Source organism: Diceros bicornis, chromosome 17 (assembly GCF_020826845.1).
Source record: "Diceros bicornis minor isolate mBicDic1 chromosome 17, mDicBic1.mat.cur, whole genome shotgun sequence".
NCBI lineage: Eukaryota > Metazoa > Chordata > Mammalia > Perissodactyla > Rhinocerotidae > Diceros > Diceros bicornis.
In genome coordinates, this window is record NC_080756.1 from 11,788,013 (window position 1) to 11,808,432 (window position 20,420).

A 20,420-nucleotide genomic window follows, 5' to 3' on the forward strand; every position below is an offset into this window, starting at 1 on the left:
AGGCACACATGCTCGCCCTACTTTCTTCCTCTTCCTCCTCCAGCCCACTTTCTCTTCTCTGTGTCGTCAGAGCTCCAGGGAGGGACCTGGGTAGACGGAGAAGCCGGAAACAGCGGGCTGGGGCAGCCACTGCTTACACTGAAGAGGAAGGACGGGAGAGGACTCTGTGTGTGTGTGTGTGTGTGTGTGTGTGTGTGTGTGTGTGTGTGTGTGTGTGTTTCTTTTCGGTGGTGGTGGTGGAGGGGGGGTGCTGGCAGGGCCAGCCCCGAACTCGCTGGACAGAGCTACAGACTCATGGGGCCTGGCAGTGCCCGCTGAGAGAGGGAGAAGACAGCAGAGGGGTTGCCAAGGTGAGGGGATGCCTCCGAGGAGGGCAGGGTGGGGACCCTCTGACTATGAGGGTGTGCGGGGATGGGTTGGCGGGGGGCCTCTCAGGATCCTCCCTGGGCGAGGTGTATGGTCCCCAAGAAATTGTTTCAGGAGCTGGTGGTACTGGGTCTTGGCAGTTTCGAACTCTCAGAGGAATCTGGGGTGGGTACAGGCCCCGCACTCCCACCCCCCATGGGTCACTTTTTCCACACCCCCGCCCGCGCACCTCCGGGGACATGTGAAGACAGGGAAAGGAGGGCAAGGAGGTGCCCCTCTGCCCTCTGGGTGGGGGGAAGTGGCTGCCCCTCCCTAGAAGGTTGATGCCAGAAGGCAGTGGGTCATAGACAAACCCCTAGCCTGTCCCCCCACAAAGGTTCCTGTTCAAGGGTGTGGCTGGGGGGTGAGCGAGCCCCAGATGTAGACCTCATGGTGCCCCAGAGGAGGGGGAATTTCCCCCTCAAAACTGCTCCACGCTTGGCTGCTGTAGACGCCGAGATTTCCCGGCGGCGCCGAGTTAACCCTCCTCGTGCTGAACTGGCTCCGCCTCCCCCGCCCCCTCCCCGCTCCCACCGTCACCGACACACATTGGGCAACTCAGAGAAGCTTTTGACTTTTGATCCTTTGGTCCCATGGCCAGAGGACTCGGGAACGTTGGGGTTGAGGTGATCGGGTTTAGGCCACGAAGCCGGCCGAAGAGGATCCCGGACGTGGGGCTTCCCTGCGCGATTGGGACGGGAAGGCGGGCCCCGCCCCTCCCACCGCGGCTCCTCCCTCTCTGCGGGTCTTGGAGAGGGGCTTAAAGCAGAAGGTGCCCCTGTCCTGGCAGGCCAACCCCCTCAGCCTTGTCATTGGGTGAGGGTGGGGAAAAGTGTGGCCTCCTGACATCTGGATATTGGGGACGGAGTAGGGAAGGGGAGTTGAAGCCAGGGCCATGCCGGGAGGCTGGTCACTCAACAAGGGGATAGAGAGGAAAGGGGGGCTGCCTGCGGTTTAGGGATCACCTCAGTCCCCAGTAGGATAGGGCCAGAGGGTCAAAGGTCTGAGCGCCAGGAGAAGCGGGAGAGGAAGACAGAAAAGACAACGGAGTCCTCCGGTGAATCTGCAACACAGAGCAAAAGGTGCCCCACCCCGAGGAGTGGAGAAAGGCCTGTTGGAGGACCCTGAGCAGGAAGGGGAGGATTCTGCCACTGGGAGAAAAGTGCTGGAGGGGATAGGGACTGGGGGGGAGGGGCAAGAGGGTCTTGGAGCTGGAGTCCCTGAGAAGGGGCCCCTCTGTTCTCCATCCCTTTGGGAGTCCTGGGGAAGGGGAGAGGCTAAAAGTGCAACAGGAGGACTTGGGGTTTCTGGGTTGGGGGAGACCCAGGGAGTTTCCATCCCCATCCTCCCCCTCATCTTTGGGAAGGGACATTATGAGAAACATGAACTGAGAGACCCCTGGGAAACCACTGGTTTACCCACCTCACCTGGCAGCCCACCCAGTAAAACCCTCTCCCCTCCTTCTCCCGTCTCCTCCTTTCCTCCCTCCCTTTCTTCTCCTCTGCCCTTGGCCTTCTAGCTCTCTAGCTTCCTCTCCCCGCTTCTAGGCTCTTCACTCCAGGCTTATTAACCCCACTTTTCCTCCAATATCTCTCACCTTCTTCCTAAGCTCTTTCTACATTCCCCTTTGCTCCACCTCCCCTTCTTCAGTTCTGCTGCCACACCCCCTCCTCTTAGGATGACAGGATTTGCATCTGGAAAGCATCCTAATGGCACAGTGTGGTGGTTAATTCTCACTCAGATCCATATCCTGATTTCGGAACTCACTTGCTGAGTGGCCTTGGCACGTTAGAAAATCTCCTTGAGACTCGGTGTCTTCATCTATGAAAGAGGATAACTACCTATTTTAAAAATTATTGTGAGGTTTGGGGATAACACCCTTAGTGTAATGCCTCATACATAGTAAGTGCTTAATAAATGGCAGCTATTATTACTCTACTATCCTCTTCTTCATCGTCTAGCCGTGTAGTCTTCAAATTATCTCATGGAGCCCTGGAATTTTGAGGGGTTTCTCAGGGACACCTTTGAGGTCAAGAGGTGGGGAGAGGGGAGCAGTAGCGTTCCTGGCCTACCACACTTGCTTTCAACAGAGAAAGTCCAATCTTAAATAATTGGGGTTCCACACATTAAAACTAAAATTGGCTACTGCTTTAAAAAGTTTGGAAAGTTCTGCACTTATCCAAGCCTCATATTTTATAGATGAGAAGATCGGGTCCACAGAGGGGAGGCTCCTTGCCCACAGAACCAGAGCCAGCCCTAGAGCTGCAGCCCACATCCTCTGCATTCTCTCAGAGAGCTTTCCCTACTGCCCCGTCTCCATCGTCTCCCACCCCGCTGGCTGCGGCTCAGCTCTTCCCACCCCATCACCCCTGTGTCTACCCTTGAAGGGATTACCTTGTCTCAGGCGTTGACCAAGGATGTCCCTGGTTTGAGGTGGTCTGGCTGTGAGTGGTGGTGAGGGTGGTCTCTGGGAGGTCCCTGGCTGCCCCACAACATGGGCCAGCTTTCTTTGGCACCTCTCAGAGTGGCCTTGTTCCTTTCCTCCAGGCACCCTCCTAACCCCAGATCATGTCTCTGTGGGGTCTGGTCCTCAAGATGCCCCCAGAAAAGCTGCAGCGGCTCTATGTCGACTTTCCCCAACACCTGCGGCATCTTCTGGGTGACTGGCTGGAGAACCAGCCCTGGTGAGTCCCAGCTGCCCCATGCTCATCCCCCAGGTCCTCCCCCACCCACCTTCCCCCGCATCAGATTTTCTCCGCCCCATTTCGGGACTTGGGACTCACGGATGGTGGCCTAGATTTAGCGGGAGTCTGTGCTGCATCAACCAGACTATGCCTATTGACACATGGAGTCCCTCACCCCCTTAGGAGGCAGAGCCAAAGAGCACAAAGTCAGGGCTGGGGCAAGGGCACTTCCCCTAACAGTGGAAAATTAGGGCACAAGGAGCACGGATGAGGGCTGCAGAGGATGGAGAATGGGGGTGGAGGGCTGCTGAGCTGTTTGCTGTGGGGTGAAGGGTCAGTGGAGCTGAGGAAGCCCTGACTCGAGGCTGCCTCATCCTGATCTTCCTGCAGGGAGTTCCTGGTTGGCTCAGATGCCTTCTGCTGCAACATGGCCAGCGCCCTACTTTCCACCACTGTCCAGCGCCTTCAGACCTCAGCCGGAGAGCAGGGGGAGGGAAGCGCCATCTTGCAACACATCAGCACCCTGGAGGTGGGGGCAGGAGGGAAGGGACAAGGCTGGGGTGGGGCCAGAGTGGAGCTGTGGTGAGCATTGGATGCTGGAAGAAATTGGTTGGCTGCTGGAAGCAAATTGGTGTTCCTGTGGTTAGCTGTTAGCTAGCATGCAAATTAGATTTTAAAAGCATGCAAATACATGAGAGCTTCTGGAGTCTACAGTTACGCTGCCTTTCAGTGTGTATGTGAATGGAGGGGATTGAAGTGGGAGAATGACATGGCTAAGAGCCTGGCTAACCCTGTCCACCACCCTTCATTTCTATAGAGCATATATCAGAGGGACCCCCTGAAGCTGGTGGCCTCTTTCAAACAAATACTGCAAGGAGAGAAAAATGCTGTTAGGGAACAGGTACTGTGTGATACCCACCTCCCACCCCAACCCAATTCTGGTACTTTAGCTTGAGCCATGAGAATTCCCTCTAAACGGAATTTGAACTTGAAGAAAGGCTCAATGTTCTAGGCCCAGGATGACTAAAGGAGGTTCCTGGGGTCAGAGTAAACCCCAAGCTAAGCTCAGGAAAACTTCAAATGAGGGACCGAGGGTAGCGAGGTCTGGGGAGGAGAGAACAAGAGATAAAGAGTTGATTCTGCCAGAAGAGAGGTCTTATCCCCAGGAGATTCCAAAAGCTCAGGAAGAACTATCAAAGGGGAGAGGAGAGCCAGACAAGGGAAGTGGTCTATCTCCTTTTCTGCAGAGCATGGCTGTAGGCACCACTTTAGGGAGTGGAGGCCGGGTGTAGAGGGATGGGCAGAGTGTCTCACCTCTTGGCATCTGTCTATCCTGTGCAGTTCGGCCATCTGCCAGCACCCTTCCACTGGAAGCAGGAGGAACTCAAGTTTAACACAGTCCTGCAGAGGCTGCAGCACCGACTGGGGGAAGCCCGCCTACTCCGAGAAGCCGTGCAGCAGGAGGCTGAGGCTGGCCAAGGTGTGGGCCTGGGCCCAGAGCCCTAAGAGGATTCTGGGGAGTGTGTGGGAGGGATCGCCTCTTGGACCTCAACATTGACTGAACCTCACATTTATCTGCATCCCTGATTTCTGCCCCTAGTGTCTCTGCACAGCTTGATAGAAACTCCTGCCAATGGGACTGGGCCAAGTGAGGTGAGTAATGACCTGAGAGGTGGAGATGAGCTCAAAGTGCGAGCTTCAAGGGATTTCCGATCTGTAAGGGATGGAGACTGAGCCTCAGAGAGACACAGACTGATGTGGGGTCAGGGAATGCGGAGACATGAGAAAGAGAGTGCTCCCCTCAGGAGCCGGGGAAGGAGGCAGTGTGTGGCCCTAGCTCAGGCCCTCCCTGCCCACAGGCTCTGGCCACGGTGCTGCAGGAGACTGTCGGGGAGCTGGAGGCTGCCAAGGCCCTGGTGCTGAAGAGGATTCAGATGTGGAAGCGGCAGCAGCAGCTGGCAGGGAATGGTGCCCCCTTTGAGGAGAGCCTGGCCCCACTACAGGAGAGGTTGGGGCAGGGCTGACGGGGACGGAGAGTGGGCTGGAGGTGGGCACTTGCTATCCCTGCTGGAGGCCCCCCAGACATGAGAGAAAAAGCCAGGCAAGAAGGCCTTGGAGGGGGCCAAGACTCAGAGGAGCCCGTTCCCGCAGAGCTGTGCCAACTGTGGCTCAGGTTGCCACCTGTATAAGTGCGCCTGGCTGAGGGGGCACCAGCAGGCGTTCATCCAACCCATGCTTTTCTCTTCAAGCCCCATGCCCAGAGGAGTGGGAGGCCTTTTTCCATTTGGTCTCCTGGGCGGGGCCCCTTTCAATTTGCGCAAAAAGCACCATACGGGCTGGCAGCAGACCTGGGTATCAGAGCCCTGAGGAAGAGGCCTCTGGGTTTCCACAGGGGGTGCAGGCATTGAGAAGGAACCTCCCACCCAGAGCCAAGGCAAGTCCCAGAACCCCTTCAGCTCAGGCACGGTGCAGCCACACCCACTGCCCCTGCCACCCCTCCACACACACTCTCCTGCTCTCTTCCTGGGTTTAGGGGAAGGGGGTCTGGGCCGCCGCAGGCAGCCTGAATCCTGTGCCCCCTGACCACTGTCCTGGCCCCAGGTGTGAGAGCCTGGTGGACATTTATTCCCAGCTGCAGCAGGAGGTGGGGGCAGCTAGTGGGGAGCTTGAGCCCAAGACCCGGGCAGCGCTGATTAGCCGGCTAGATGAAGTCCTGCGAACCCTCGTCACCAGGTACGCCGGGGAGCCCTCAGCCTGGCCTAGGGCAGACCCCAAGGAAGGAAGAGGGCAGAGTTGTGGGGAGGGCACCAGGAGGGACTCAGCTGCCAACTCCCCTTGTGTCCTCCTCACTCCTCCCAGCTCTTTCCTGGTGGAGAAGCAGCCCCCGCAGGTTCTGAAGACTCAGACCAAGTTCCAGGCTGGGGTTCGATTCCTGCTAGGCCTACGGTTCCTGGGGGCCCCGGCCAAGCCTCCGCTGGTCAGGGCTGACATGGTGACCGAGAAGCAGGCGAGGGAGCTGAGCATGCCCCAGGGGCCTGGGGCTGGCGCGTAAGCTGGGGCTGGAGAAGGCCTGTTGGGGTGGTGGAGGCCAGAGGAGCCGGGCCCCACAAAGAGCAGGTGATGGGGAGGGAGGGCCATGGGATGTGAGACCTGAATGGTCAAGGCAGCCCATTCCGCGCTGGAATGGGGTGGGAGCATCACAATTTGGCCAAGATGGGGACTTCTCCCTTAAGAACTTAAGCGAGGAGATGGAGATTTGGGGCCCGTAGTCCACGCCATTCACCCGTGGACTCCAGCTCTTCCAGACACCTGGCCTGCATGGGCTGAGCCTCTCTGACTCCCCTGGCAGAGAAAGCAGTGGGGAAATCATCAACAACACCGTGCCCCTGGAGAACAGCATTCCTGGGAACTGCTGCTCTGCCCTTTTCAAGAACCTGGTGAGGCTTCAGGGAGCAGCGGGCAGGGAGGGGGGCAGGGGTCCTCAGACTATGGGACTTTCCTTGGTGAGGGAGTTGGGAGCCCAGGAGAAGCGGTCTCTGCCCTCACCCCTCCTCTCCCTCACCCCACCTCACAGCTTCTGAAGAAAATCAAGCGGTGTGAGCGGAAGGGCACTGAATCTGTCACCGAGGAGAAGTGTGCGGTGCTCTTCTCCACTAGCTTCACGCTCGGCCCCAACAAACTCCCCATCCAGCTCCAGGTGAACCGAGGCCACAGCCCTGCCCAATCTGGGGCCCCACGTCCCCCTCCATGCCACACACTGGGGCCCTGGATCCTCACTCCTCATGACTGTCCCATACCCTGGGTGTCTGGGATTTATGCCCACTGGGGCCAAGGTGAGATGGAAGGAGCAAGAACATGGAGTGCACATGCCAGGTAATAACAGTGTAGTAGCAACTAAGCACTTATTACACACTTTTTGTAGACCAGGGCACTGTTTTAAGTGACACACATACACACACACGCACACAGTTTTCACCATGACATGATGAGGTAGGTATTATTATTAGCCTCATTTTACAGATGAGGACATTGAGACACAGGGAGATTAAGTAATTTTCCCAGGTCGCACAGCTTCTAAGTGCTGGAACTGGCATTTGAAATCTGGAGGTCTGGCTCCAAGCACTGACTCACAACCACTTCTCTACAGTAAGGTCCTAACTGAGCTTCGGAAAGCATTTGATAACATTACCATGAGCTTTTAACTATGTCATATGAGTCCAGGAGCTTCCTTGCACCCTCAGGGCCAGCCCCTAAGGAAGCCCCTTGTCCCTCTCCTCACCTCCTTCAGGCTCTGTCTCTGCCCTTGGTGGTCATCGTCCATGGCAACCAAGACAACAATGCCAAAGCTACCATCCTGTGGGACAATGCCTTCTCTGAAATGGTGAGGAAAGACCTGGAGTAGGGGGGACAGGGATGGGGTGGGCTCTAACATGAAGGGTTGGGGAGCAGGCTGGTGGGGTGGCAGGCATGTTCAAATGGGAGTGACCTTAACTCCTTCTCATGGATCTGCTTTCATGCTTCTGTCCTCTTTTCCTGCCAGTCTTAACAACCATTGTGCCATAGCACCCTAAACTACTGTTGGTAAAGCACGGCCTTTGTGAGCGAGCCCAGAGCGACATCACTGGGGAGGGGCAGCCTTGGGGAGGTGGGAAGGATGAAGGTCCTCCTGAGGAAGACTGGGGATGATAGCCTGAGGCACCCTTTCCTTCCCCCTTGTCCCCAGGACCGTGTGCCCTTTGTGGTGGCTGAGCGTGTGCCCTGGGAGAAGATGTGTGAAACTCTGAACCTCAAGTTCATGGCTGAGGTGGGGACCAACCGGGGGCTGCTCCCAGAGCACTTCTTCTTCCTGGCCCAGAAGATCTTCAACGACAACAGCCTCAGCATGGATGCCTTCCAGCACCGTTCTGTGTCCTGGTCACAGTTCAACAAGGTCATTCCTCTGCCCTTCAGACCAGCCACCCCCAAGCTCTTCATCCCTGGGGCACTCGGGGCCTCTCCAACCTCTGCCCAGGGACCGACTGCTGGGATCTTGACAATGCCCCATCATGTCTGTCAGGAAGGCCTCTGTCATGGCCCCGGGAAGGAAAATCTCTCAGCTCAGGGGGTCAGCCCAGAGGATGTGTTCTCTGGCACCCCTCACGTTTTGGTCTGGGGGCCCTCTGTCCTTCTTTATCAGTGACCTGCATGACTCACCCAGATTGTATGTAAACACAGTTCTGATTCAGAATGACTTTGACCCACTGGGAAAATAGTTCCTATTGCAAAAACTGGAATGAAACCCCACAGGAACATATGTAGTCATACCAGCTGCCATGTGCTGACGGCTGACTACATGCTTAGCACTTTATGTGTGTTACTCATTTTATCCTCCCAACATCCCTTTGAGGTAGGTACTATTATCATCCCCATTTCACAGATGAGGACCCTGATACTCAGGCGAGTGGCATGGCTGGGATGGAACCCCATATTTCTGACTTTCTCTTAGCCGTAATATTTTACTGCTTCCAAAATAAGGCGGCTCAGGACTGGGTCCGTTACAAGAACAGGGGAAAAAGGAGATCTGGGTGTCCTGGTTGACAACCAGCTGGGTAAACGCAGTCATGTACTGATCTCTTAGAAAAAAAGGAAGAAAGAAAAGCCCACACGACCAGAGGATGTGTTAACAAAGGGAGCAGGACACCCACACCCAGCAAGCCACTGTCTCTGGACTCCACTTCCGCCAGGCCTCACTGGGGAGGGGGTGGAGCACAGTGGTGATGAGGGGCCCCAGCCCAGACTTCCTGGGCTAAATCCTAGCTCTGCCTCTCACCAGCTGTGTGGACCTGAGCAAGTTATTTGACCTTTCTAAGCTTCCATTTCTTCATCTGTAAGATGGAATAGTTACAGGACCTACCTCCACAGGCTTGTAAAGATCAGATAAATTAATTTATAGAAAGGGATTGGAATAGTGCCTGGCACGTGGTAAGCTTGAGTGTTGGCCATTGTCGTTGATGGGGTCTCAGGTCTAGTGTGGTCCCTCAGCCCTGTGACTCTGTCATGTGGGCACTCACAGCCCAGTGCCTGCCCTAACCAGGCTGCAGTTCTGGCCCTCTCCTGCTCATACCACCTCTCCCCCACCAGGAGATCCTGCTGGGTCGTGGCTTCACCTTTTGGCAGTGGTTCGACGGTGTCCTGGACCTCACCAAACGCTGTCTCCGGAGCTACTGGTCAGATCGGTGAGTCCCTGCCCCAGGTCTGAGGAGCTGTACCTCCAGCTCCTTCTCCACACCCAGTGCCCCCACTCCCATCCTCTCCTTCTCCTGGGCAGGCTGATCATTGGCTTCATCAGCAAACAATACGTCAATAGCCTTCTTCTCAACCAGTCTGATGGAACATTCCTCCTTCGCTTCAGCGACTCAGAGATTGGGGGCATCACCATTGCCCACGTCATCCGGGGCCAGGATGGTGAGGTCACCCCAGCCAGTCCTCTGCCTCTGTGCCTGTGTTCCCTGGGGTTTCTTCTGGGAAGGAAATGTCCTGGCCTTCCTTGATGCCAACTCTATCTTCAGGAAGTTCTTCCTTAGGTCCAGCTTCTCTTGTTCCTTCTGTGATCTAAACTTCCACCTTCTCACTGTGAGCTCTGTGGGAAGGGAGACTGGTGGGTCTCCCTCCCTCAGGACCCCACCCCAGGTCCTCTCCCCCTTGCCCTGGTAGACTGAGAATAAGTCCTGTGGTGGGGGCTGGGGAACAGGAAGAAAGTCTGGGCAGAGGGGATTCAGGGTCTCATTCCTGTCATAGGATCCCCACAGATAGAGAACATCCAGCCCTTCTCTGCCAAAGACCTGTCCATTCGCTCACTGGGGGACCGAATCCGGGACCTTGATCAGCTCAAAAATCTCTACCCTAAGAAACCCAAGGACGAGGCTTTCCGGAGTCACTACAAGCGTGAGCTGGAGCGGGCAGTTCTGACTCTTTCCTGTTGCCCCCCTCCCTGCCCACTGTGTGTCATCCCTGACTTATCTCTCCATTTTCGTAGCCCCACTTCTCCTACCTGCCCATCAGCCATGCCCACCTTTTCCATTTCCCTTCCTCCCTAACCCTGGAGCACTCCATGGCTCTCCTTTTCTCCCCCACCACAGCTGAACAGATGGGTAAGGATGGCAGGGGTTATGTCCCAGCTACCATCAAGATGACTGTGGAAAGGTGAGTGTGGCAGTGTGGATGGTGGGTGGGGCCTGGTACTTACTTGCAGGAAGGGGTGGTGGCATCAACCCTTGGTCAGTCACATGTGCCTCCTTCCCTCCTCCAGGGACCAGCCACTTCCCACCCCAGAGCCCCAAATGCCTACCATGATGCCCACTTACGATCTTGGAATGGCTCCTGACTCCTCCATGAACATGCAGCTTGGCCCTGATGTGGTGTAAGGAGCTGGAGGGATGGGAATGGGAGTGGTCTGTGCAGGTGGGCTCTCAGCAGGGGCTCCTGGGGAGCTGGCATGGGTGGCTGAAGTAGGGAATTTTCCTTTCCATGAGAGGAATTCCCCGTCCTGAGGCAGGGGATGGGGGTGTCCAGGAGAAGGGCTGGCATCAGGGGGTCCGCTTTCTTTCCCCAGGCCCCAAGTGTACTCACCACTCTCCCAGTCCATGTCCTCGTACCAAGCCCTCCCCCGGGAAGAATCGGTCAGTGTGTTGCCAGCCTTCCCGGAGTAAGTGAAAAACCTCTTGGGGACGGGCAGGGATACCCATGCAGGAAGGATGCACATTTGTACTGTTAGGAGAGGCTCTTCTGTGGAAAGGTGTGGTAGAAAGCTAACACCCTTTCTTTGTCTCTTGTGTCCACTCCTTGGAGGCGTTCGTGGTTAACATCCAGACTTCCCAGGTTCCAGTTCCAGCCCCACCACTTAGTAACTTTGAGCAAGTTACTCAAGTCTGGTGCCTCAGCTGTAAAATGGGGAATAATAATAATACCTTCCTCATAGGATTATTGTGCAAGTTAAATGAGTTAACAATACGTGTGAAGCTGAGCATAGTACCTGGCTCATAGCAAGAGCTGTGTATTAGTACTTTCTCTCCTGCCCCTGAAATCCACTATCACTTAACTGCTGTCTTGATTTTTATTTCTTTATCTATTTTGTCTTGGAAGTAGCCTAGACATTTTTGTTCCACAGGTAACACTCAGGCGTCAAGTCATGATATCTCCCGTCCCAGGAGCTGAGGTGGGGGTGGGGACTGGAGGACTTGGAACTACCAAAGTTCAGAGTCCAAAGAAACATGAGAAATGAGCTCATCCAGCCTCCTCTCCTCCCCACACCCCCTCCAGGCCGCAGCACACATATGACAGATGCGAAGACTGAGTTCGCAGTGTAGAGGTGGCTTGCCCAAGGCTACGCAGTCAGGATAAGGAGCTGAAATTCTGTTTCCTCCCTCAGTGGTCTTGACTTGGCAACGCCCCACCCTTGCTCAGCCTTCTCTTCTCTGACTGTGCCCTTCTTCCTGCTTCCAGATCGCACTTGCAGATGCCCCCCAACCTGAGCCAGATGAGCCTGCCCTTTGACCAACCTCACCCCCAGTGAGTGACAACCCCGTCCTGATCCCATGCTCCCTATTCACTCCCAGCCTCACCCCCCCAACATGTTATTTACTTTTCTGGTCCTGGCAGGGGCCTGCTGCCATGCCAGCCTCAGGAGCATGCCGTGTCCAGCCCTGAGCCCCTTCTCTGCTCAGATGTGGCCATGGCGGAAGATAGCTGCCTGAGCCAGTCAGTGGGAGGGTTCCCTCAGGGCACCTGGTGAGTGGTGGCGGCCTGGGGTGGTGGCTGGGAGCGGGCAGAGGAGTGGGTGCCATTCCTATCCCACTACTTCCCCCTTCCTCCTTGCAGGGTCAGTGAAGACATGTTCCCGCCCCTGCTGCCGCCCACTGAACAGGACCTCACCAAGCTTCTCCTGGAGGGGCAAGGGGAGTCAGGGGGAGGGCCCTTGGGAGCCCAGGCCCTCCTGCAGCCGTCCCCCTATGGGCAGTCTGGGATCTCAATGTCCCACCTGGACCTAAGGGCCAACCCCAGTTGGTGATCCCAGCTGGAGAGGGAGACCAGAGAGACAGCTCCTCTACCCCCACGGACCTCTCTGGACACCTGCCCATGCTCCTGCCAAGCAGCAGATGGGGTGCGTGTCCTCCTATCCCCACCTACTCCCTGGTCAGGAGAAAGACTGCCAGGAGAAGGCACAGGGGGTGCAGCCTATCCACTCCTTCTCTCCTACCACACACCCCTTCAGGTTCCAAAGTGAGACACGGCTCAACATGCCTGCACACGCAGAATGCACACACACTGCTCTCCCTGGGAGGTGGGGCTGAGCAGGAAGGGAGCTGGGCAAGCGCAGGTTAGGGCATGAAGGGCTTCTCCACCCATCCTGAGCCAGGGTCCAGGACACACGTGTAGACGCGTGCACACACTTGCACTGGAGGCTGGGGATGGAGGAATGGGCTTGGGTCCCAGCCTGGGGGGATGAGGAAGCAGTTCAGGAGACCCCGGGTGGGAAGAGAGGAATAGTCTGTACATTTGGTTACTGATGTGGGTTTTGCTCAGATTAAAAAACAAATCATAAACAGCCCAAATTCCTGTCAGTCAGATGGAGGCTTTCAGTTACATGTACTGTCCAGAAATACAAGGGCTGAGTCTTTTCGTGTATAACTGTGTGAAAATGTGTGTACCTCAGACATGTTAATATATAGATGTCACGCATTAGTTGTACGCACACGCAGAACATGTATCTGATTTGCCTGTATAACAACCCAAGTTTGGAGTGTGAGAAACTGCACAAAAGACACCAGTGAGTGTGCCGGCCTTTCTGATGTATGCCAACCCAAATGTACTCAGCTTTAAGTATGACTGCTCCCAGGTGGGTCTATGTGGCTGTGACATCTGCATATGGCTATAGCTTCAGTGGCTCAACACCGCCCATCCTGCACGGAGGCAGGGGGTGAGCCTGGGGCCCAGGCCCAGGTGTGTGGTCCTCTCCGTGTATTAAGGGGCTTGATCCCCTGCTTCTTTTCTACTTCCCCACCCACCGCCAGCTGCCCTCCACTCCCCCAACCCATGCCACTCTTTCTCCCTCTTGGGGGTCATAGATCCTAAGCCATAAAATAAATTTTATTCCAAAATAACAAAATAAATAATCTACTGTACACAATCTGAAAAGAAAGACGCTCTAACTGCTCAGACAGGTGCTGTGGTCCAGCCCCCAGCTGAGGGAGACCCTGAGTCCAACCAAGGCCTCCCAAGGGGGCAGGTGAAGGGGACCCCACATCCACAACCCCCCTAGAGAGGGCAGGAGGAAAAGAATTGCTGAGGACTTGGGGGAAAGATGGGGATGGGTGGGCAAACCGCAGCACTTGTTAAATTAAAGAAACAAACTAGAAGCACAAGAATGGGGGAGCAGTGGGGAGGAGCAGGTCCAGTGTTCCCAGGCCCCCAGTTCTGGGGGAAACGTTCTCATTTTCAGCTGCTGGACCTTCCCAGGGAAGTCCCCTTTTCCCCCATGTCCAACGGAGTCCAACTGTTCACACCAGTGGTTCAAACTAAAGAGAATAGAAGTGTGTTGTGTGAGGGGAGAACCCCAATGCCCTGGAGGCAGAGTCCTTGCTCCCTTGTGCTGGACAAGGCTGAGGGGGCACCACGCACCCTCCTTGTGTCCTCTCGCCAGGCCCCTGCTCGTTATTGCTTGAAGCCCCATAGTTCTATGCCCATGGAGCAGGTGGGGAGGCAGGAGAAGAGCCGCAGAAGGATCCAGGGTTGTGACTGGATGCCAGGGATCGAGAGTGTAGGGGTCTGTGTGAGCCAAAAGTCTGGGGTCCTGGGTCTGGGGACACCAGTCCACCCCTCACTGCCGGCTGGCCTCAGCCTCCACTTTCACGCTGCTCCTTCGACCTTCCACCAGAGCAGGATGGGGTCCTGGGGCAGGGCACCGGTCCAGAAGCCCTTCCTCGAACTCTGCAGGGACAAGGGGCAGGTTAGGAAGCTGTGTGGTGGGCACTGCAGAGAGCAGTGATGGAGAACAGAGGCAGAGAAGGCTGCGAAGACGAGCTTGATTTCTTGAATTACTGCCTCCTGCCCACCTTGTGCACGTGTGGGGGGTCCATACCCAAGTGTATGTGCCCTGCTCCCCTTTCTGGCTGTGTGTAGCTCTCTGTCTCTGCCTGTGTCTCGCTCTTTCTCTGTCTCTCCCGCCTCCGTTCTGCTGGAATTTCTGGTTCTGTCAGGAGCTGTGGGGGTGGCTTGGCTCTGACCTCTCCCCCTTCCCCCTTCCCAGGCTCTGCCACCCCCACTCATCCCTGGTTCCCTCCCAAGCCCCACCCACCCTGCCATGCCCCCCAAGTTTCTTAGAAGCCAAATCAGGGGGAACACAGGAAACCAGCCTCCTGGCTCCTCCCCCAAGAAGAACCCCCCTTCCAGTCCCCACCCCCACTCCCCACCCACACAGTTTAAAAATACCAAGCCAGGGTTGGTGGCTTTGTCTGCTGCGTCACTCTCAGCCCAGCCGCTGCCCGGCCCTCTGCCAGCCTACTCCCCCTGTTCCCATCCACACACAAAGCATCCCCCTTCGGGCTCCTCCACTTCCAAGCTGGACAACTGCACCCCAAATCCTAGCCTGCTGCACCTCCTACAATGGTAGAAGTTCCATGCAAGCTTCCCTTCCTGGTGAACCTCCTTCCTGTTCCCCTTTGTCTCCCATTTTCTGTCCCTCTGCTCCCTTCACAGGTTTCCATTAGGGTCAGACTCTCCCCAGTGGGAACAGCCCTGCAGGGTCCTCCTCTCCTCAACCTAAGGCTGGAACCCGACTATCCTACTGCCCTCTCTGGTGACTATGTCCTTCTTCCTCCCACCCGGCCCCAGGACACCAGGATTGCTGTGTGGGGCCTGGGTGGCAGGGGTGCTTGGGGACAGCACTGCTGGCTGCCTCACCTGCGAGAGGCGGCTTCGCAGGCACACAGGGGCTGAGGCGGCCCACGCGGTCGTGGGAGACGAGGCGGGCTAGCCGCAGCCCCTCATCCATCAGTGTCTGCTGCAGGATGTGGCGGCTCCACAGCCCATGGGCTGGCAATGCCAGAGGCAGGTCAGCAGGGGGCGGCGTCAGCCTTGGGCATGACCCCACAGCTGTGGGCATGGGCACGGGTCAGGTAAGGGACTACCGTCAAGGGAACCCCCACCCTCAACCGCATAGGCAGACCCATAGGCCCAGGCCCTTTTGCTCCCATCCAGCCAGGCCTCCCATCCCTGTTCCAGGCAGTTGCCTCCTGGCTCCCTCCTCCCACCCCCTCCGCCCCCCAGTGAGGACAGAAGTGTTCTTTTGCACACTCACCCTGCAAGTGTCCATCTAGACTCTCCCCAGAAAGGCTGGCACTGTCTTCCTCCAGGCTGGGGCGGTATGGGGGTGCATAGGACTCGGGGCCTGGGGGAGGCTGCTGGATTTCAGAGTGACTTTGCTCTCCAACCTGCGGATGCCCCGAATGGGGAAATGAGGACCTGGCAAGGGACGGCGTTGGGGAAGCCGCCCTAACCCACTACACGCGCCCTGGAAAACCTACCTCCTGTTTCAGCTTCTTCAGTGGGGGGCCTCCCAATTCTTCTGGGTGGAGTCTGCAAAGATGGAGAGGAATAAGGAGGATGAGGCTGGAGAGGGACACATGATAGGCAGGGCACAGAATCTGGGGAAGGGCATGCATCATTTCAAGGCTCTGGAAAGAAACTGGCTGCGCAGGAGTCTCCAGCTCAGGTACTACTGCTGTGGCAGGGGCGGGTCAGAGGGGACCTGAGATGGAGAGGAAGAGGGGCCAGACCTCAGACAAGTGGACTTGGCCAAAGGGAGGACATGCAGGTGGGTGGGAAGCAGGCACCTGGACTAGAGGTCAGAACGTGACCTGCTCCTTGGCAGGATTCTCATCTAGGAAAGACCTGGAAAAGGGGGTCTCACCTGGAGCCCTTCAAGGAGGACAGGTAGGTGCTCTCTCGGGCCACTTGGCGCGACAGGGAGAAGAGCTCCACCCTCCGCAGTAAAAGCGTGTTGTCCCTCATGCAGAACTGGGCAGCAGCCTCATTGATGGTTAGCTGTGGAGAGAGCCATCAGAGCAGTCAGATTCCCAACTCCCCCACTGCCTGGCTCAGACCTCCTCACACCCCTTCACCATCAGACAAATGAGGCCCATCCATCAGATCCTAGCTTGGGTTTTCACACTACACAGGAGCTTTGTGAGGCAGAAAGACAAGAGATCAGCACCCACAGCTTCCTAGGAATGCCAGGGGCCTCCTCGACTCCTGTGGGGTCTTGAGCAGCACGGAGCTGGACAGCTGGGCTGCTGTCTGTGTCTCTGCTTCCCCCTCAGCTGAAGAGGACAGCACTATAGTGGCTGGGGAAGGGGTGTGTGGGGGAGGGGATCAGAGCCTGGGGTCCTGGTCAAGGAACAATGAAATGGACTTGGGGAGTGTGAAGATTCTCAGAGTGAGCAGACTGAGGCCTGGGAGCTAAGGGCAATCCTGGCAGGCTGGGGTCCTTACCTCATGCAGGCTGAGCTGCTTGCCCTCGCGCCGCTTGGAGTCGAAGCGGCCATAGATGATGCTGTACTTGCGGATTTCCTCCTCCTTCTGGCTGTCATTGTCGTCCATCTCAAAGATGTGCCCTACGCTCCGCGCCAGCTTCTTGTTCAGCTTCAGCAGGGACGTGACCTCCCCAGCATCCCCCCTCGGGAAACTCCGGAAGATCCTCTCCACACTCTCCACCACCATGCGTACCATCTCTGGCTCCAGTCGATCTGGACCAGCCCCAGCCCCAGCTGCTGCCAGCCCCCCAGCCCCAGTCCCCTCAGGGACTCCTCCCCCTGCAGGTGGGGAGAAGGGGGGTGAGCTAGCCTCCTCTTCGCCTCCCGCCCCAACGTCGGACTCAGGGGTGCTCCGGCCTGGCCAGATCCGGGGGTCCCCTGCCCCAGGTCCCCCAGGCAGTGGTGACAGCTTCTCTCCAAGTTCAAGGGGGCTCTTGGGACTAAAACTGCGGGCACTGCCCGCCTTTTCTCCTGGGCTGCCGTGCCCATTGCTCATGCTCCCTTTCCGGGTGCCCGCAGTCTCAGAGATCTTGAAGAGTGGGATGCTGGAAACAGGCACAGCAGGCACTGGTTGGCTGAAGAGCCCTGGATTGGTGGCCCACTCTCTCAGTGCCTTCTGCAAGCGTCGAACGTGGAGGGGCTTGGTGGCCATGCCCACGAGTGCCATGATCTCCAGGAACTCCTCCTCACCCGCCTCGCACAGTTGCTGCACGTCGTCCCCTCCCTGCTGGATGAAGGTCTCGTAGTAGGAAAGCAGATTGGCGCGCTGCAGAACCCGGTACAGCTGCAGCTCCCCCAGCGTCCGAGGCAGTGCCATGGCTCGGGCACTGGGCCTGAGAAGGAGGTGCACAAGAAGGGGGGGGCAGTCAGTGCAAGGCCCCCTGCTCCGTACCAACCCACACTCACAATTATCCTCTTTCCTGCCTGCTTCTCTGCCCTCTCTCTTGAATGCTGTCTCTGCCCAGCGCCCAGGCCTGAGCAGTCTGAGAATCAGGCACTGCCCAGAGGCACAGACGTGCCAGTGCCATCCGACTGGCCAGAAGGACCAAAAACCGGCCCAGTCTCTGCAGAAATCAAAGGCTCTTGATCCCCATCCTCAGCTTTTACTTTTCTGGCCTGGGGCAAGGAGACCTTGAGCCCTGAGGCCAGCCAGCACACCCCTGTGAAGGCTGGACCGCACTCTCCTGCAGAACATAGTTCTCATCTTCCACGCTCAACACCCAGCAGTCTCAACCTTACTCAAGGTGACGTCCCACACTAAGGTGAATGCAGGACCCCTGTCCTCTCCACAGTGGACACCTGGGACCACTGCTGGCCAGCTTCACTCTCTGGTGGCATCCTGACCCTGTGGTTGAAAGGGGGGTGTGTGGCCCTTTCTCTGCCCTTTCCCACTCAGTGAGGGTGCACCCCTGCTCCCCTCCCCTCAGCTTTTCTCACGAATTAGGCATTCTTAGCGCACTCTTGCTCTCTCCCTGGGGACCTCGCCCCTCCCTTCCAGACTGCCCAGTGCCCCTCAGTTGGCCCTTCTCCCAGCAGTGACCTTCCCCACCTGCTCAGTGGAGCTCCGCCCGGGGGAGGGGAGGAGTGCCTCAATTGTTCTGCTCTGGGGCCCGTTCTGCCCACACTCACTCCCACGGTGTTGGCGTCTGTGGGCGAAAACCGCCCGGGGGCTCCCGCCCACCCTCCTCTCTTCATTTTCCATCTGCATTTTCAAGTGGAGTGGGGGAATGGCTCAAAACTTACTGCGGGAGGGGCTGCAGACCGAAACTCCCCTCCCCAGGCTGCAAATAAACGCACAGAAATGGGAAGGAACACCTAAGGCATCCCCTGCTTCTCCACGGCCCCGCTGATGCTCTCTTGGCTCAGAGGCGCCGGCTTCTCCCGGACCCCGGCCCGCGCGCTCCGTGCCAACGACAGACTGAGCCAGCTGAGTGGCCCTCCCCGGCACTGCTGCCAGCTAGAGCTCCAGGGCTTCCCCTGGCGCTGGGGAGCCCCCACGTTCTTTGCAGGGGGCTCAGCTCACATGCTAGGTCATACCCACAGAGTAAACGGGGGATGGAGAATGAGGTACTATTCTTTCATATCCAGCTTCATCAGATCCCTGCCTGCTCCCAGGGCCCCGAATTCGAAGACGCACCCCCTTTTCCATCAGTCTCCACCTCCCACCCCCGTCCCGCTTCCCCTGGTCCTCTCCTCGACCTCCGCCCTCCAGACCCCTTTCCCGAGTCCAGCTCCACCCATCTCCACTCTCCGCCGTCTCCCTTTGCCCACTAACTTGAGTCTGGGCTGCGGGGTCCGGCGGGCGCTGTCCCCTCCGCCTGGCTCGGCTGCGGGGGAGGGCGCTCTGTGCATGGAAGGCTGGAGACCACCGGGGCCGCCCCTCTCGGTGCCCGGCGCCTGGTGCGCGCTGCGCTCCTCCCGGCGCGCGATGCCGTGTCCACCGCTGTCCGGGCTCCGTCCCTGCCTCCACGTCTCCTCTCTGCGAGCCTCCGCGCCTCTGTCTGTGCCTCTGCCCCCCCCTCCCCGGCTGCGCTTGCCGCCTCTCCGCGCCTCCGCCCCCGCAGGACGCACGGGGAGCGAGGCCCGGCGCTGCGCTGGCTGCCGGGCGGGCGGAGGGCGTGGGCAGAGCCGGGGGCGGGGGCCGGGGGCGGGGGGCGGGCGCCCGGGCCTCTCGGCCGGCCGGGGAGACGCCGCGGCTGAGACGGCGAGAGGCGGAGACTGGGGGGAGGGGGTGTGGAGCAGGAGGCGGGGGCGGGGACGCGGAGCCGGGGCGCCGAGTTGGGGACTGGGGTGAACGAGGCCAGGCTGTGGAAGGCGGGCTTGGGGACCCAGCGGGCGGGGCGAGGTCGCTCCGTGCCGCCCACGCCGGATGCACAGCCGGCCCTCTCCGCGCCCACGTAACCACGTGAGCGCCCAGCCGGCGACATTCCTACTCCCCCCACCACCCCTACCCCTCCAAGTGGAGTTTCACAACCACGCACAGGTACACAAAGACACAGAGAAGCGCACGGACGTGCACACGCGCATCAACAACTACGCGGACGCCCGCTGCCCATACTCAGGCCTCGCGGGCTGTACGTGGGAATGTTAGGAGTGAGCCGGGAAAAGTTGGCGGAGACGGGTGCGCGGCTCCTCCCGTGCGTGCATCTGACTCCCATAGAGTGGGCACTTATGGCTGGTCTGTGAGCGTGGGGCTCTGCGGGAATCCCTCAGATATCCCAGCCCCAAAAAGAATAGTTTGGAAAGGCCAGTTCTCGGAAATCCAGGCCGCCTCCATCTCTGCCTCGAGTCCACGCCGAAGTTCGGGGAACAGGATTGGGCGGGTTATGCTAAAAGCTACCACTTAGACGCACGCTGATGAGGCGCGTCGGGGTTTGTTAGCGATTAGGCCAGGCAGGGATGGGAGGGGTATCCGCCTTCCTCTACTCGTCGCACCCTATTTGCTGAGAGTGGGGACCTGCTCCTGGGGAATTCTGTGTGGGAAAGCTGGGATAAGGAGGCTCCCCTTTTGGGGACGTCTTATTAGGGGACTTTGCCCGAGAGAGTCTAGTGGACGATGGGCAGGAGGCCGGGAGCGTCCGACGTGGCTCCATACGGAGGAGTTGGAGGGAGGCGCTCCTTCAAGGAGCCTGGCCACCGCGCCCCCCGTCGCCGCCACCCACTACCCCTCCCCCCTTTGTTTCTCCTAGCCCCATCTGGTTCCCATTACACTCCCGCCCACGGCTGGGAGGGCTAGAGGGTGGGGACAGGCGGGGGCTCTGAG

General features: G+C 58.1%; 2 protein-coding genes across 4 annotated transcripts; one reads left to right on the forward strand and one right to left on the reverse strand.

The window, feature by feature from the left end:
- Positions 1 to 205: 205 nt before the first annotated feature.
- On the forward strand, positions 206 to 12,672 carry STAT6 (signal transducer and activator of transcription 6). 2 transcript variants are annotated; one of them, XM_058557864.1, is made up of 22 exons: positions 206 to 350; positions 2,953 to 3,089; positions 3,480 to 3,618; positions 3,907 to 3,990; positions 4,431 to 4,569; positions 4,690 to 4,742; positions 4,949 to 5,097; positions 5,691 to 5,822; positions 5,949 to 6,137; positions 6,439 to 6,526; positions 6,664 to 6,786; positions 7,378 to 7,470; positions 7,813 to 8,019; positions 9,210 to 9,304; positions 9,397 to 9,533; positions 9,867 to 10,013; positions 10,208 to 10,271; positions 10,378 to 10,488; positions 10,681 to 10,773; positions 11,571 to 11,636; positions 11,727 to 11,855; positions 11,946 to 12,672. In XM_058557864.1, exons 2-22 carry the CDS (start codon positions 2,974 to 2,976, stop codon positions 12,133 to 12,135), a joined length of 2,544 nt encoding a protein of 847 aa, XP_058413847.1. In that variant the 5' UTR covers positions 206 to 350; positions 2,953 to 2,973; the 3' UTR covers positions 12,136 to 12,672. The 2 variants fall into 2 exon arrangements, with proteins under 2 accessions (XP_058413847.1, XP_058413848.1); XM_058557865.1 differs by lacking the exon at positions 3,907 to 3,990.
- Positions 12,673 to 13,193: 521 nt separating this feature from the next.
- Positions 13,194 to 19,221, reverse strand: NAB2 (NGFI-A binding protein 2). 2 transcript variants are annotated; one of them, XM_058557866.1, is made up of 7 exons: positions 18,933 to 19,221; positions 16,617 to 17,490; positions 16,036 to 16,169; positions 15,650 to 15,701; positions 15,424 to 15,556; positions 15,027 to 15,218; positions 13,194 to 14,054 (listed from the first exon to the last, which is right to left on the reverse strand). In XM_058557866.1, the coding sequence occupies exons 1-7, from the start codon at positions 19,007 to 19,009 to the stop codon at positions 13,945 to 13,947; spliced, it is 1,572 nt and encodes a 523-aa protein (XP_058413849.1). In that variant the 5' UTR covers positions 19,010 to 19,221; the 3' UTR covers positions 13,194 to 13,944. The 2 variants fall into 2 exon arrangements, with proteins under 2 accessions (XP_058413849.1, XP_058413850.1); XM_058557867.1 differs by lacking the exon at positions 15,027 to 15,218.
- Between the last annotated feature and the right edge of the window lie 1,199 nt (positions 19,222 to 20,420).